Here is a 16797-nt window from a genome sequence, read left to right as displayed (position 1 = left end):
TGACATAATATTTTCAAAGCAAACATTTGAAAATTCTGAAATTCGAAAAAAATTGTTTCTATATTATAAGTAAAGTGAAAGAACAATCAGTGCAACTCTTCCGATGCACTGATTTGTAGAATAAAATACACATAATTTACTATCACTAAATAGATTCATTGCAAAGGCTGATCGGTGGTCATTTCAGGATTGAATTTTTTTGCATATGTGAAATTCGTTTCAATTTTTGGAAGAGACACAATAAATCATTTTAGAGGCAAAAAAGGTCAAATAACTTAGGACAGTAAATGAAATTCTAAGCAACACAATAGACGTAAAGACAGGGGGACACAAAGGTCACTCAGCAACAGTTAATCCACTAATGGCTATAGAAGAGCCGTAACGAGGTTAATCACGGAGGAAGGTAATGGCATAATAAAAGGCAGAATGCCGACGAAGTTTTGATCCATGAAAAAAGCTAGGGAGAGCTGACTATTTCATCCACACCAGCCGGTTGGGAGGTTAAAGATCAATCGCAGCGAGTCTGGCTGCGATTGGTCGAACGTGATAATTCCGACACTGCTTTAGATTGCAGCGTATTTGTTTCATAATCTAAAGCATTAATCGAACAATTCCAGTTATTAACTATTCAATCACTGTCGAAACATATGCTGTAACCTTTAACATGTTGTTGTTGGATTCTGAATATATAGAGATTTAAGTAATTATTTGCTTCAGAATCCAACATGATCTTCCATCACAAAGGCTAGACTTGTAATTAATAATTAATGTAAATCACTTATTTATAAATTAATATTCATAACTACCTTTAACTTTATTTGATATTTAATTACTTAATCAAAGATATATCTATTAATAGTAATAAAACTCTAAAAGAATAATTAATTGAAATGTAAATATTCTTATTTTGTTCCTGTTTGTAGAAGTTTCACGTTATGCAATAGCTCAATTTTATTATATTTTGTTTGGTTGTCATGGAGACGTATGTAAGAGAGCGAGCGCGAGTTTGGAACAGTGTGTGAGGTTGTAAGCATTGTTATTATTTATAAATACAAACAAAATTTAAATTTTAAATTTTTTCTTTGGGGATGCTGCAGTGTCGCAGTGCATATGTACGGGCCGCCACTGGTGCAAACAGAGCTAATCTGAAAGGATATTAACATCTAATTAGAACAAGAGATGAAATATTAATGAAACATGTATTTGAAGGAGAAACAATCCCGTGGAAGATCAAAATATATATGAACCCATTGTAGTTAGCACTGCCTTACAAGAGGATAGAAGCATAAAGGCAGATAAGATTAGAAGACCTAAAAAATAACAGAACAATTTGAAAACTAACAAATAAATTAATTTATTTAAACGAAATTCATCCAAGAAAAGTTATTGAGAGATTATTGGGAGATTTATACTGCATTATTAATAACAAAGGCTAGTTAGCTAGAAACCATACTGTGTGGAATTTTTTCAAGCCACTTCAGGCCTCGAAAAAGCAAGGTGGTCTCACACCACCCAGATATTCACAAATGTGAAGGGTGGGATTTCAAATCCACAGCTTGCTCGTTTTAACAGTAAATATCCTATTCACTAGGCTAACCAAGCCAACAAAATACTCTAACATATGAGATATGTTAGGAAGTTCCTAATTAGTCACTGTATAGAACTTGAATCAGTGAGTCTGAAACAAGCCTCAAAACTTAGTAACTACACTGCTGTTTAGAGTTTGGCAAAATGCTGCTAAGTAATGAAAGAGGCAGTTCACACCTACCAACTCCATCAATTTCTCAGACTGAGAATTCATTCAAAGACTAAGTTTTAGACAAAGATGGTAAGAAACAAAGTTTTAATAACAGTGACTTACTAGGTATTACCCTACTTTAATATGAAGAAGAACATGCTATTATATGATGTGCAAAACAATGTTATTTGAGCTATGAATAAATATAATTTGTCAATAATCAGACAAATCCAGGAAAGAAAGAGACTCTTCAACTGCTGCATCAAGCGTATGCAAAATAATTTGGATCATTTAACTATTTAGCATCATTGCCGAAACAGCTAAAGCATCAATATTTATATTTCACATTAAAGCTATCTCAGTGAAATTCTCACTTTAAGAATTTGCATGGAAAAAGAGAATGTTGGATGTACTGGATTCAGCAGTATATCCTGTACATTGACAGCTGAAATTTTACCAGAGAAGAGTGAAAACAAACTTATTTTTTTATATATATAAAGATTATTTTATGGAAAATTATTACGGAAAACAAAACAGTGTTTAATTTATGACTAAGAGGCCAAGTTCAACGTAAAACAAATAACTGCTAACAAAAAAGAAATTCTGTAAAATGCTATCATATAAGAAATCTTTATACTGAAAAGTATTGTGTATTACAAGTTTAGTCCCCCTCCCCCAAACACACATGCAAAAATAAACAAACAAATAACACTGGATGCAAGTACAGTCATCCATGGACCTATGGGATTCCGTTCCATCCAGCAGGACGTAAGTCAATATACTGAATCAACAGAGTTATAGGGGTTAGGGAATTAACCTTAACAAGTTTACTGTCATTTTAATGACAGTATACTGAATCCATTAAATCCTTTGCTAGAAAATCTAACCTTATAAAACTGTACTGTACTGTACTGTACTGTGCATTACTGCCACTATAAAACAGGAGAATAATCACCCAAATCTTTCTCCACAATCACATCTTCATTACCTTCCCTATATAAAGGATCAGACTGCGTCTCTTCTGTGTAACGTTTTCTTAATGCAAATGTCCAATGTGTTTTGCTTATTTCTCTTCTTCTTTTCGTCATAAATTTGTTTATAGCAAGCAAATGCATTATGCACTCTCCATTCTACTAATAATAGCATTACTTAGTGAGAATTGGGTTTGTTTCCCACTAACACACCTTGCTACAAACTGTCAAAACAGCTGGCTAACTCTCTGACCCCCCCCCCCATCACTGGACTTTCCACATCCTACATAAAAAACTCTACCCATTTTAAAACCCTAATAGAAAAATCTAACCTTATATAACACAGACATATTGGTAAGCTTTGACATTTCCTCACTGTTTACCAATATTCCCTTAATTAATACCTTAACACTCTTAGAAAACGTTTTTCCTTCTGACATCTTAGATCTCTTGTCCTTTGCCTTCAATTCTGGTTATTTTTCTTGGAAGAATAAAATCTACAAGCAGATAGAGGGAACCACCATGGGTTCCCCACCTCTTTCCAATTTTTATAGGGAAAATTTTGAAAAACAAGTCATAAACTCAGCTCCTCTCAAACCTTCTATCTGGCTAAGATATGTAGATGATGTGTTCTCTATGTGGCCTCATGGCCCAAACATATTAGACTCCTTCCTCAGTCACCTCAACAGCCCACATCCAAGAATCCAGTTTACTATGGAAAAGGAAAAGAACAATAGTTTATACCCTTCCTAGACACCTTAGTTACAAGCCTTCCTAAAGATACACTTTCCTTCACTGTATATAGAAAACCTACACACACAGGCAGATACATTCACAAACTCTCCCACCACCACCACCCTGTCAAACAATATGGCATTATTAAAACTCTAACCAAGAGAGCCCACAAGGGCTGCTCTGGAATATCTTTGTTCCAGAGCAGTGCTTGCAACTGAGCTCAACCACATACACAACACCCTCCTCCTCTTCAATGGCTACAGCGATCTCAGTATTAAAAAAGTAATCAGTTCCTCCCCCATTCCCCAGCCATATCTTCAGAAAGAGTTTAGAAATGCCATCACCATACCCTACATCCATGGCACATCGGAAAAAATAACCAAGATTTTAAAAAGTGCAACCTACACACAGCATTTAAGTCCCACCACAAACTGGCTACTTTTATCTAATCTACAAAAGATCAGCTCCCTCCTCTCTCAGTGGCTGGAGTTTATAAAGTATGCTGTTCCCGTAAGCTGGCGTACTTTGGACAGACAGGCAGATCAGCCAAAATCCCCCTAGAGCATTGGTTCTGTTAAATCTTGAATGAAGAGATTGATGCATCTAGACAGAATGATGTCTTAACGCAGTTACATAGCCGAATAGAGAGCCAAGTGTGAGCATTTCATCAGTAAAGCGGGAGAATCAATGCAAGCTGATTGTCATGCTAGACCACATGGACCAACTTAAGCAGAGCTGTTCTCATCTACATTGGAGAGGATAATTCATTATTGTGAGTTCCAGGCTAGCCCATCAGAAAAACAGCTGTGAAGAAGAAGAAGAAATGATCTGTGGAAAGAATTGTAAGGATCAAGAGATAGACCCGACAAAGTCCAAAGGTCCCGGTAAAGTACGAATCTTTTAGTTTCCTTTGCGTGTAATAATGTGCAAAAATATTCATTAGTGGGACCTATATAAGATAGAAAACAGGACTTTAGAACTTAGCCTGAATACCAGAATGTTTTATCTCTGAGAATTCACTCCTTGATTAAGAAAGTTTTTCTAATCTAAGGGTTCTGGATGGTGCAGCATTAACAAACAAATTTTCCAGAACCCAAAGAGGAGACAGCTCCAGATTTTCAAATAAAGAAATTGGCTCTATCCAGGGGCAGTTTCTTTGTTTATCGAATTCGCACACGTGAGCAATCTAAGTGATGGCCACAGAATTGATAGGTAGTTTGAGTACCAATAGGGCATATAAAGGAGAATCAGAAAGTAATGTCACCTACCTAATTAATGATATCTTAGATCATAACAATAAAAAGGCCAAGAAATAACATTTATAATAGTTCCCAACCAGTGGCACGCATAACCCTGGGGGATACATGCTAGGCTGTTCAGGGGTACACAAAAAATAATCAGTAATGGAAAAACAAGTAAAGTAAATATTTTACATTAAGATAGGCACTGAACAAAAGTGTCAGTATTTAAAAACAGCTATTTTAAAAAAAAAGAATAAATCTATAGAAATGGGTTTAAAAGGGGTACGCAAGTTGAAAAAGGTTGGGAAATAATCTTTTTCCACTTTTTCCTAGAGGAACACAAGTCATACATCTGCAACCACGACTATGGTCAGTCAGACCTGGCAGACCATGTCTTGGATACAACTCACAGGATTGCTTCGAAAAAAACCACCATGTTCCACCACAGAAAATTCAAAAAAGGAGACTATTTTTAGAATCTGCAGCAGCTCTCAAAAATCAACCAAATCTAAATAAATACAGTTGCAAAAGCTTCCTACGATTTGGGAAACATTATCATCAGAGATCCCACCGTAAATTCCAGGCCACCTACAACTGCCCATAGAGGGTGCTCCATAGAAGACTTTAGTGCACCCACATGGTTGGCTTAGTATTGTGTGGTATTTGTGTATATGTTACATTTGTTTTTTTCTAATCCTTGAAGATGTCTCAGTTACTGAGACGAAATACAGGAAGTATTAAATTCTGTTTTAATCCTTTCTGATTGCTGTATACAATCCATTAAGCCTCCAACATGAGGACCCTCTAGACCTACCTGAGTATAACAGGTCCCTTGCAGCTGTCAACTGTCCTACTGTAAATTTTTACGTATTGTTTATGTTAGCAAGTTTATTAGTTGTAGTTTCATAACGCGCATTGTCAGCACTTGTGATGTGCCCGTTATTGAAATTGTTTTGTCAAAAATGATATGTAAAGCAGTTAAAAATTTATGTACTTACCGGATTTGAATAGTTGTCACTTTAAAAAAAATCATAAAACAAAGTAAAATATTACGTTGTTTTATGAAGACAATCTCTTGTCTTCGGTATCTGAGTAACAGAAAAATAAACAAGCTAGCGTTCGGAAGGATATTAGAACACAGGCCGGCAGATATTTAGATTCAGAGGAACTTGAGTTTTTTTATGTGACAGTCAGAGGAAAATTAATAGTATATTCCAAAAAAGGAATCGTGGAACTATTAAGTTTCAAAATGGAATAAGTATTCATAAATAAAAGGGAAATATTGCTATAGGCATTTTAAAAGGAATATTGGAGGAAACGCTAATTGGAAGATTTATAGGAGATTCCAAAAAGGGAATCATAGAACTGTAAGTTTTTTTTTAAATAAAAGAGTTAAGACTGTCAATAAGCATTAGTAGTGAATAAAAGAAGAAATTGCTATTTACATTCTAAAGAAATGTTCGAGAAAACTCGGATTAGGAAGTTTCATCTGTATTAAGGACGCCAGATCTAACTATTATTTCTACTGGAAAGGAGACAGAATTGAGTCAGGAAGAATTAAATGTGTGCTACATGAGTAAAGGAAAAGGGATCCTGTGAAAACGAAGAATAAAGTCATATATCTTCGGAAAAGGGCCTTAACAGAGGAAGAAACTGGCTATGAACATTTTGTCATTGTGAAAAGAAAGTATTTAGTCTAGTCTTAAGTGTAAGTTTATTTTTAAAAGGCCTTGGATCCAATTAATTTGTAGTTAGTTATGTAATATTTGTTTGAAGTGTATATATATATATATACATTGTTTTTGTTATATTAAATGTGTTTATTTTGTATTTTGGTCTTGAGTCAGTGATTTATTTGGATTCTGAAAGAAATAGTAAAAAAGAGGTCATTGCACCAATCGGAGTGAACCCCTGTGCATATACATAATATATAGGTACACTCGGAAATTAATTAAAAATAATTGTTGAACAGAGATCATCTCTATAGATAGGATTAACATTATGATAATATCCTCTATATAAATATGTCTATAAAGAGATCAAATATCATATATATAAAAATAACCTTAAATTAACAATGGCTCAGTCGACAGGATTGGTTATGACTTAAGTATTTCAGAATCCAGAAAGTAAATTTTGACTCAAGTAAAATGGCTACAGGAGATAGTAATTCTAGTTCTGAAGTTTCTTTAGTTAAAGATGAGGAATTTTTTAGGTTAATTAATCCAACTTTAGTAATACCTTCTTTCTCAGGAGATAGTAGTGAAAGTGTAGAAACATTTTTTAAATATGCAGAAAAAATTAGAGATTTAGGAAAATGGTCAGATTTTCATTTGTTGATTATACTTCGTAATAAATTATTGGGCAAAGTCAAAACATTCTTAAACACATCTCCTTTACTGAGAGACACTGACGGCTATGCAACATTTAAAAGTTTGCTAATATCAGAATTTTCAAGTGTAAGAGAATTGGGTCCTAACATTTGGAAAATTCATCAGTGAATTCAAGGTAGTAGGGAGTCTGTTTCAGAATATTATAATAGACTTTGGAGCATTGCTCATAAATTTAATGTTTCATCTGAAGAGAAATCCTCTTTAGAATGGTTGCTGTTTAATTGATTTAGGCATGGCCTTAGAGATAATTTGAAAGAAACAGCATACAAGAAAAAGGTAAATCTTGAACAGTGTTTTGAACTTGTTAGGGAAAGGGAAAAGAGACAGATATATTTCATTCTTCAAATAATAAACAGGTAAACTCTTTTCAGTATAATGTAACTCATTCTCCTAACACAGTGGCTACAGATAAAGTGAGAAAAGGAAAGTGTCATAAATTAAAAGGTGCTAAGAAAAGGAAACAGTCTAAGGAAACTTCTGTGAATTTCACTGAAAATGTTCCAGAATCTGATTCCAAGGTACAAGTACATGATTTGGGAAAATTAGAGGAACTGAAAACATTTCTTAGTAAAAAAATAGAAAGACAACAGAGACCAATAGTAGAAGGACAGGAACTTCTGTTTCAGATGATATCGGATTTAACAATATCCAAGAATCTTACACATAATCAATCTTTCTCTTGTAAATCTAATGGTATTGATAAGAATAAAACATCTCAAAGGAGATATGTTCCAAATGCTTTAGATGTAATAAACCGGGTCATTTTGCTAAAGACTGTTATGTTAGGGATAAATCTTGTTTTCAACATAAGAAATCAGAGAATAAAGAAAAATCTGGAAATAATTATTATTCCAATATTATACTGGCAAGGACACAAATGTCAAACTACTCACTAGACATGGGTAAAGCTAGAGGCAGCTCTAACTTGGAAGGAGCTTGATGTAGCATTAGCTCCTTATGCTAATGGAGATAATCCTTTGACAGTTCTACAAGGATTTATTGAAGATGTGCCTTGTGAAATCTTACTTGACACAGGTGCACATATTTCACTCATTTCTTATATTTGTTTAACAGAATTAAATCTCAAATCCCACACTTCAGTTTTAAGTTATCCAATAAAATTAAAGGGTATATTTGAATCAGAAATTTCAGTTGATAAGCAAACAATGTTTTTATTTCAATTCCTTGTTTTCCAATGAAAGTTTGTCATCCATTAATAGTTCTTCCAGAATCATCTAATCCAAATGTACAAGTCATATTTGGAATTGATTTTCTGAAACGTCATGGTTTTTTGTTGATAATACAGTGTCCTTGTGTAGACTAGAATGCCGTTTAGACAGGAAATCAGGTGACAATGGAAAATTAGAGCAGTCTCATGCAGTTTTTCAAGACACTAATGACAATAATCAAGTGTTTAATATTGAGATTCTAAAGAAAGATGAGAGGGAAAACATTCAGGAATTAAAAGAGAACTTAGTGCAGAATTCAAAGAAATCAGCAAATACCAGTGAAGAAAGGAATAGAATTCTGAAATTCTTTAAATCTGCCTTTTAATTTTTTTCTGGTGTTTTCACAGAGGATATTGTTTCAATGTCTTGCACTAATGCAGTAGAACACTAAGTGCAGATTTGTACTCGATCTCCTATTTATATTAGGCAATATCAAACTCCACTAAAATATATGGAGAGTTGTCAGAAACTATTGCAGGAATAATTGAGAAGTCAAATCCTCAGTGGAACAGTCCATTCATCTTAATTGAAAAGCCAAATGGAAGCCTGAGGTTTGTCTTAGACTTGAGAGCTATCAATAAGGTTATAAAGCCTATTGATTTCCCTCTGTGTAAAACTGAGGAATTATTGATCTGTTTGGAAGGAGCACAATATTTTACAAAACTGGATTTAAATTCCGGCTACTTTCAGATTCCTTTGAAGAAGGAAGACAGAAAATACTTCGCATTTACTACCAGATGGCAGAAATATCAACCATGTTGATTACCACAAGGTGTAAGAAATTCTGCTATGTCATTCCAGTCTTTAATGAATTCTGTCTTATCAGATATGTTGGGAAATGGAGTCATCTGTTTTTAGGATGATCTAATTTATTCAAGGGATATAGATAGCCATTGTAAAATCCTATGGAACGTCTTAAAGAGATTAGATGAGGCAAATCTATCTTTAAAGTGTTCTAAATGCCAATTTTTCTTAAAAAAAGTTGAGTATTTAGGTCATAAAATCAGTAGTAAGGGAATTATGCCAACTCAGTCAAATGTAGAAAGCATATTATCAGCTAAACCTCCTAAGACAGTTAGGCAAGTTTCACAGATTCATTGGCATGTTAAATTTCTATAGGAAATTTATTCCTAATTGTTCACAGCTATTGAGACCCATAGTGTGCTTGACAAGGAAAGGTGTTAGATTCAATTGGGGTGAAGCTCAACAAGAAGCATTTGACAAACTAAAACTGGTATTGACTAAAGCTCCAGTTCTCATTTATCCTAAGTTTGGTGAAGTATTATATCTTTCTGCTGATGCTTCAAACGATTGCATTGCTGCTGTATTAGAACAAAAAGGAGGAGAAGATTTTAAGCCAGTAGCTTTTATTAGTAGAAAATTATCAGGTCCAGAATTGAATTATTCAACCATAAAGAAGGAAGCACTAGCGATAATTTTTCCATTGAGAAAATTTAGATACTTATTGTTAGGACAACCTATTAAAATAAGATCTGATCACCAACCTCTGTCATCCCTAAGTACTATGAAGGATAAAAATCAACATATAATTAGGTGGGCACTGGAACTGCAGGAATATAATGTTGATGTGGCTTTTCCAGGAAAAAGAAATATAGTAGCTAATTACTTATCTAGATCTCTAGGATCTGATGATAATGAATAATCTAGGAATAACCGTTTGAATCAAGATGAAGAAAAATCTAAAATTCATGTTATTCACAAGATGAATAAGGAATCTAGTTCTCAGAAAACTAGGAGGCAGTATATAAATCGTTTTAGAAAGTATAAATCATTTGCACCAGGTGATTTAGTATTGTTAGATGATAAATCTAGTATAAAAAAGGTTGGAAAATTAGGAAGTAAAACTTTAGGTCCATATAGAATTTTAGAGAAATTTTCTCTTGTGAATTTTAGGATTCAAGATGTCAAAAATCCTAGTAAAATTATAAATGTACACTCTGATAGGTTAAAAAAGTACCCTTAAGGGAGTAGAAATTTAGTGATATTAGGAGACAATATGAATAGAATATTGAAAGATGAGAGTTGTTTTCCTGATACTAATTGTGTATCTCATTCATAATCAGTTAGTAAGAAAGGGAATAATTTTAAACCTCGTAATTCAAATACACAGCAAAGGAGAAAATTAAATCTGGGTAAACAAAACCTAGTGCAGGAAATTTTAGAAATCCCAAGGTCAATATTTCAGATAATGTACAATGTAAGATTGATGATAATCAAATTGACTCTAACATTGATGAAATAGTAGCAGAATATCACAGGTAAGTTAATTTGGAGTTAAATAAACCAGAAAAATGTGAAAATACCTCTAAATTAATTAGTAAAGATAATGAATATCAGAAACCTGTAGAATTTGATTCTGACATTGATGATTCTGTAGATTTAGGGCATAATTCAAATAGTTTAAATGAAATATCTGAGAAGTATAGAAATGAAATTTGTAAGTATAGTAAATTGGAAGAAGAAAATTCCGAATTATCTCTAGCATCAGATAATTCTGAAACTAGTGATTCCGAGAGTGTAAATAATGATCAGCAGGAATCGCATTATTTTTTAAGATCAAGGAATAAGCATTAAAAGTTTTGTTGGATATAGGTTAAATATTTAAAATTTTTCTGTAAAAAAATTTTCAGAAAAAGATGAAACTGATGTAAAAATAATCATAATTTAAAATTCTGAATATATTTACGTATTGTTTATATTAGTATGTTTATTAGTTTTAGTTTCATAACACGCATTGTTGGCACTTGCGATGTGCCCATTATTGAAATTGTTTTGTCAAAAATGATATGTAAAGCAGTTAAAAATTTATGTACTTACCGAATTTGAATAGTTGTGTTACTTTAAAAAAATTTATTGTAGTTTAAAATATTAAGTTGTGTTTTATGAAGACATTCTCTTGTCGCTAACGGAGACACCGTGGCAGCCATTGTACTTAGTTTCTCGCTTGCCACTTTCATGGAGTGTGTGTGCTCGCCGAGAAGTTTGATGTGTGATTGACAGCTGACAAGAACAGCGTTCAGTATCTGAGTAACAGAAAAATAAACAAGATAGCATTTGAAAGGAAATTAGAACACAGGCTGGCAGATATTTAGATTCAGAGGAACTTGAGTTTTTTTTATGTGACAGTCGGAGGAAAATTAATAGTATATTCCGAAAAAGGAATCGTGGAACTATTAAGTTTCAAAGTGGAATAAGTATTGATAAATAAAAGGGAAATATTGCTATAGGCGTTTTAAAAGGAATATTGGAGGAAACGCTAATTGGAAGATTTATAGGGGATTCCAAAAAGGGAATCATGAACTGCAATTTTTTTTTAAATAAAAGAGTTAAGACTGTCAATAAGCATTAGTAGTGAATAAAAGAAGAAATTGCTATTTACATTCTAAAGAAATATTCGAGAAAACTCTGATTAGGAAGTTTCATCTGTATTAAGGACGCCGGATCTAACTATTATTTCTACTGGAAAGGAGACAGAATTGAGTCAGGAAGAATTAAATGTGTGCTACATGAGTGAAGAAAAAGGATCCTATGAAAATGAAGAATAACGTCATATCTTTGGAAAAGGGTCTTAACAGAGAAAGAAACTGGTTATGAACATTTTGTCATTGTGCAAAGAAAGTGTTTAGTCTAGTCTTAAGTGTAAGTTTACTTTTAAAAGGCCTTGGATCCAATTAATTTGTAGTTATGTAATATTTGTTTGAAGTGTATATGTATTGTTTTTGTTATACTGAATGTGTTTATTTTGTATTTTGGTCTTGAGTCAGTGATTTATTTGGATTCTGAAAGAAATAGTAAAAAAGAGGTCATTGCACCAATTGGAGTGAACCCTTGTGCATATAAATAATATATAGGTACACTCGAAAATAATAAAATAGAAAATAGAAAAAATATAAAATAGAAAAAGAGATTAAATAAAATATTCTCTATATAAACATGTATATAAAAATCTCTAATTATTAACACTGCTATGGCCAAACAGGCAGGATAGCTAATATCAGAATATCCATCCAGGGCTTGCTGACCACAGAATACGATGGAAAGCCACTGCAGTGTAGTAAAGCCACTTTACTACACCGCAGCAAATATAAATATATATATATATATATATATATAGGAAAGATTGTTCATGGAATCAGCCTCAGCTCTAAAAAACTTTCCAAATCTCAACAAATTTGGGAAGCTTGCATCATGAGAACTTCAGCCCAACAGCCAAAACAACCCAATTTAGCCTGCTAGGGTGCACCTTTAGGACTCTAGGAACAATAATAGTTACTCTCTTTTGCCTCATATGCTCGTTGTTAATGCCTGCATGCACTTATTATAGTTTTCATGTTCCCATGAAGATGGCAATGTAACACTGCCGAAATATAGGAAGTACTGATTAAAGTTTTCTTTTAATTAATATTTACTATACGTTGTAATTTCCTGAAATAATTTAATAGTCATGTGTTACCAACTTATAAGCTTATCAACAAGAATTGTATACTTTTAAATATTCAGTTTTATCCTGGTTGATTTGTAATCCTAGTTTTTCAGCAGTTTTGCATTTTCTAAATGTTATGTCTTCAGCATTTTCTCCAACAAATAATATATCATCTGCATATCCTAATATTACTGTTCTGTTTGTGTTATCTTTTATAGTTTCTCTTCACTTTTCAAGCTCTGGTAAAACTGAAAATGTATCAAAGCAGTTGAAGAAAATAATTCAGCTTACTGCATATGGCTCGCATCAAGAACTCCACCTTCCTACTCTGCCTATAACAAAGCATGCGACATATGCAAATCAATCATCAGCAGATCCAAATTTGATTTCATAAAGGCCAACAGCAGAAAATTTGCCTCATGTCCTAATAGAAGCCATGCCTTCTGGTCTCTTCAATGCAACTTCTGTTTACCTGAACTTTCACCTATCTCTCATCTTCATGGCATCACTGTTACTTCACCCAAAGATAAAGCTGACCTCCTGGAATTACTGTTTTCCTCAAACTACTGCATCAATGACCAAGGAAATTGTCCTCCTACTATAATGGAATCCAAGTATTCTTCCTATAATTTTTTGATAAAAAAAAATCAGAAAACTACTAAATGGCTTGGATACTAAAAAGTCTTCAGGTCCTGATGGCATCTCTCCAATTGTTCTTAAACACTGTACTCCACAGCTAACACCAGTCCTACATTGCCTCTAAAATTCATTATATATATCTGATACCATTCATCCTATTCCAAAAAAGGGGGACAGAAGTCTACCATCAAACTACTAACCAATTGACATCACCTCTGTCCTCTCCAAAACAATGGAGAAAATCATGAATAGCCAATTTCTCAATAGAGGTCCATCAATATTAATCACCGACCATCAGTACTGATTCTGCCATTCAAGATCCACAGGTGACCCCATAGCTTGCATCACCCACTATTGGACATGTACCATGGAGAGGTTTGGAGAAACTTGTGCTTTTGTCCTTGACATTTCCAAAGCTTTTAACCATGTGTTGCATCAAGACCCACCAAACAAAGTGCCATCCTTTGGTCTTCCTACCACCCTCTGTAATTGGGTAGTTAGCTTTCTCTCTGGTTGTTCTCTGCAAGTCATGGTATATTCTTGGAAGTTTTTTCCTGCTTGGTTCACCACTAATGCTGAAGTGTCTCAAGTCTCTATCAACTGCTCTCTTTCTCCTGTACATAAATAACCTATTCACAATAACTATGACTCACATGCCCTTATCCTCAGTAATACACACATATCACCAAACAAGAGAAGATCTCTTTTACACCTCTAGTCTTTCCTGGTATAAACACATCACATCAATGGCCTCCTAAACATCCATGAAGCTTAGCATTCTCTTTCATTCAAGAGCCTATTTTACACCCAACCAACTGTTAACTATATACAAATCCCAAATCTGTCCTTGTTTAGAATACTGCTCATGTATTTGAGATGGTGCACCTAAAATTTTCCTTAAAATCCTCGACACCATCTAGAGGCAAGCAATTAGGCTCACAGATGATTCCTCTCTTACAGATTCACTTCAACCTCTATCTCATAGACACAATGTTTCAGCACTGAGTCTATTCTACAAGTACTTTCACGATCAATGCTTCAGTGAATTGGCAGTCATCATTCCTCCACTTTCTGTTGCACCTGTTTACACAAGAGCAGCAGCTGCCCAGCATCCCTTTAATATGCAACTGTAAGCACATCGAGCTTGCTTCTATTCTTTTTTTATTCCATCTATATCTGTCTTCTGGAACAGCCTTCCTCATGACCAGTATTCCCAAACAACAACAACCTGCAACTCTTAAAAAAAAAATAATAAAATAAAATAAAAAGATGAGTGCACTTGCATATGAAACTAGCTAACTCATCTTTAGATGAAAAGCTCTTACGTAAGATAGCTCACTAAAGCAAGCTTGTAGGGACCAGAGAAATAGTCAGGGCTTTTCAGTAGTTTCATACAGCATTTATTATAATAGTGTTTGCTAGTTCTAGTTGAATAAAAACATAATGTGATAGAAGCAATCAGGCATAGATCCTCCCAGCCAAAGGATCATCACTAAACTGCACCTTGTTACATTGGTATTTCATCACTAAAAGAAATATCCTAAAAGGTTATTATGTGTTTTTGTTTTTTATTAGTACTCTATTTTAAAGATGTAATGATTTGATGGCAATTCGGTTTTAAACACTGTTCTCTTCAGAATAGTTACAAACATAGAAATACTGTAATAGTTGATATCAAAATCTGTGTATCTTATAAACTGGCCATTGATTAAAATTCAGTATCCTATTCTCCAATTGACTACAAGCTTAAAGGCTCCAAAAAGAGCTGGGGGATTATGAAATAATGTTTCTTCATACAGTGCACATTTTTATGTAGTCTCCTTCAAGTCAATCAAAGGAATCACATTTTTAATAGGCAAATGTCAAAATTCATGCACACTATATGTAAACTGGAATAAGTGCTATTCCCTTCACAAACTTTGGTTTCTCAGCCCAACCATCAAAATTGGAAACATAGTGGGGGGGGGGGGAAATATTTCATTTTTCTCAAAAATCATAAGAAATTCCAAACTATTTCTGATTAGAAAAAATAAAAAAAATAATTCTATAACACAAATTTCTACAAAAAGATACCTTTGAAGGCAAACGGATTCCTAAATGCCTAGAAGGCTGGATTTTAATTTTCCATCTAAAACAAAAATGAAAAATAAAATTAGAACACATTTATACAATACATATTTCATTAAAAAAGATCAAAAGATCAGTAATAATTTTTTCATCAACACTCTTTCACTGCAAGTGCTTTTTACTTATTCATATTACTATTTTTTAAATTATCTTTTAAGATCATACTATGGTCTTCCCACAGTTGAGAGAACCATAGCTGGCAGAGTGCCAAGAAGAGTTAATCCATGTTGAAGGGGAGATAAGAATAAGGAATGTACAAATTCGTCACAACACATGAAATCACGTGCTTCATACGTAAAATTTTCCAACTGTTATATAAGCAAAATAATTATTACGACTTTAAAAACTAGAATGTTCATAAAAGAAAGTTTAATTTTCCAACATGTAATAATAAAAAACGCTCATCCCATGACATGGATTAATTATCCTATTATCAGAATGAATTTGCCTTCTTCTGCCAAGTGCAGAAGTGTCGAGGGTTTTCTCATCTGTGGTCAAACTATATAGCCATCCTTTCTGATGATATCACCTAGTTAGCATACAAGTGCTCTTGTATGCTAACTAGGTGATATCTTCAGAAAGGATGGTTATTTAGTTTGACCACAGATGAGAATACCCCAGATGAGAAAACTGTGCTGAAATATAAGAATATTTCAGCACAGTACTGAGTGGCTATGCTTGTTTCACGATTCAAGAGTCACAATAAAGTTGTTAACTATTTAACAGAGCTAAATGCACTGCTTAACACAAATATAAATTATGCTAAATTGACCTTTTAGCATACAGCATTTTTCATTATTTCAGCATAGTGCAATGCAAAACATAATGGATCCCATTTTTTAAAGTAAGGTATTGATTGAAAGCCAATTTTCTTCAAATATGTGATAACATTTCTAGTCAGAGAGAAAATAGTACAGAAGTCCTCAAATTTTTACCAGATGGCTACATACAGATCAAAATCTTTATCCACTTCTTGTAGAAAAAGAAATTTTGCAGGTAGATACTTTGAAGATCAGTGGTGCAAGCAAAGGAAAAACAAATTAACCAAAAACTCAAAATTCATCATCATCATCAAATTCCTGCCATGTACCCTCAAGGGGTACAGAATATGACAGTACTACATGAAAAAATTACATCATTACTAACTTCCTATCTACAATTTTCCTCCAAATTAGTCTGTTACTTGTCAAGACTCCAACATTATCAGATCTTATATTTCTATCATCTAACGCACTTTGTACTGTATCAATCCACCTATATCTTGGTCTTCCTCTGGGTCG

General features: G+C 33.5%; 1 protein-coding gene across 1 annotated transcript in view; it reads right to left on the bottom strand.

Annotated features, from left to right (window-relative positions):
* Window positions 1–16797, bottom strand: part of Dgkepsilon (diacylglycerol kinase epsilon) — a 153615-nt gene that overhangs the window by 50980 nt on the left and 85838 nt on the right. Inside the window, exon 7 of the mRNA XM_090406725.1 lies at window positions 15464–15518. Within this exon, the coding sequence (XP_090262851.1) occupies window positions 15464–15518 (55 nt within the window). The remainder of the gene's footprint in view (window positions 1–15463; window positions 15519–16797) is intronic.

The sequence above is a fragment of the Typopeltis vanoorti genome, chromosome 17 (assembly GCF_054136105.1).
Source record: "Typopeltis vanoorti isolate ZY-2024b chromosome 17, IOZ_Tvanoo_1.0, whole genome shotgun sequence".
In the NCBI taxonomy this organism is placed as follows: domain Eukaryota; kingdom Metazoa; phylum Arthropoda; class Arachnida; order Uropygi; family Thelyphonidae; genus Typopeltis; species Typopeltis vanoorti.
The sequence above is the reverse complement of the archived record's forward strand: the minus strand, read 5'-3'. Positions and strand labels throughout refer to the sequence as shown.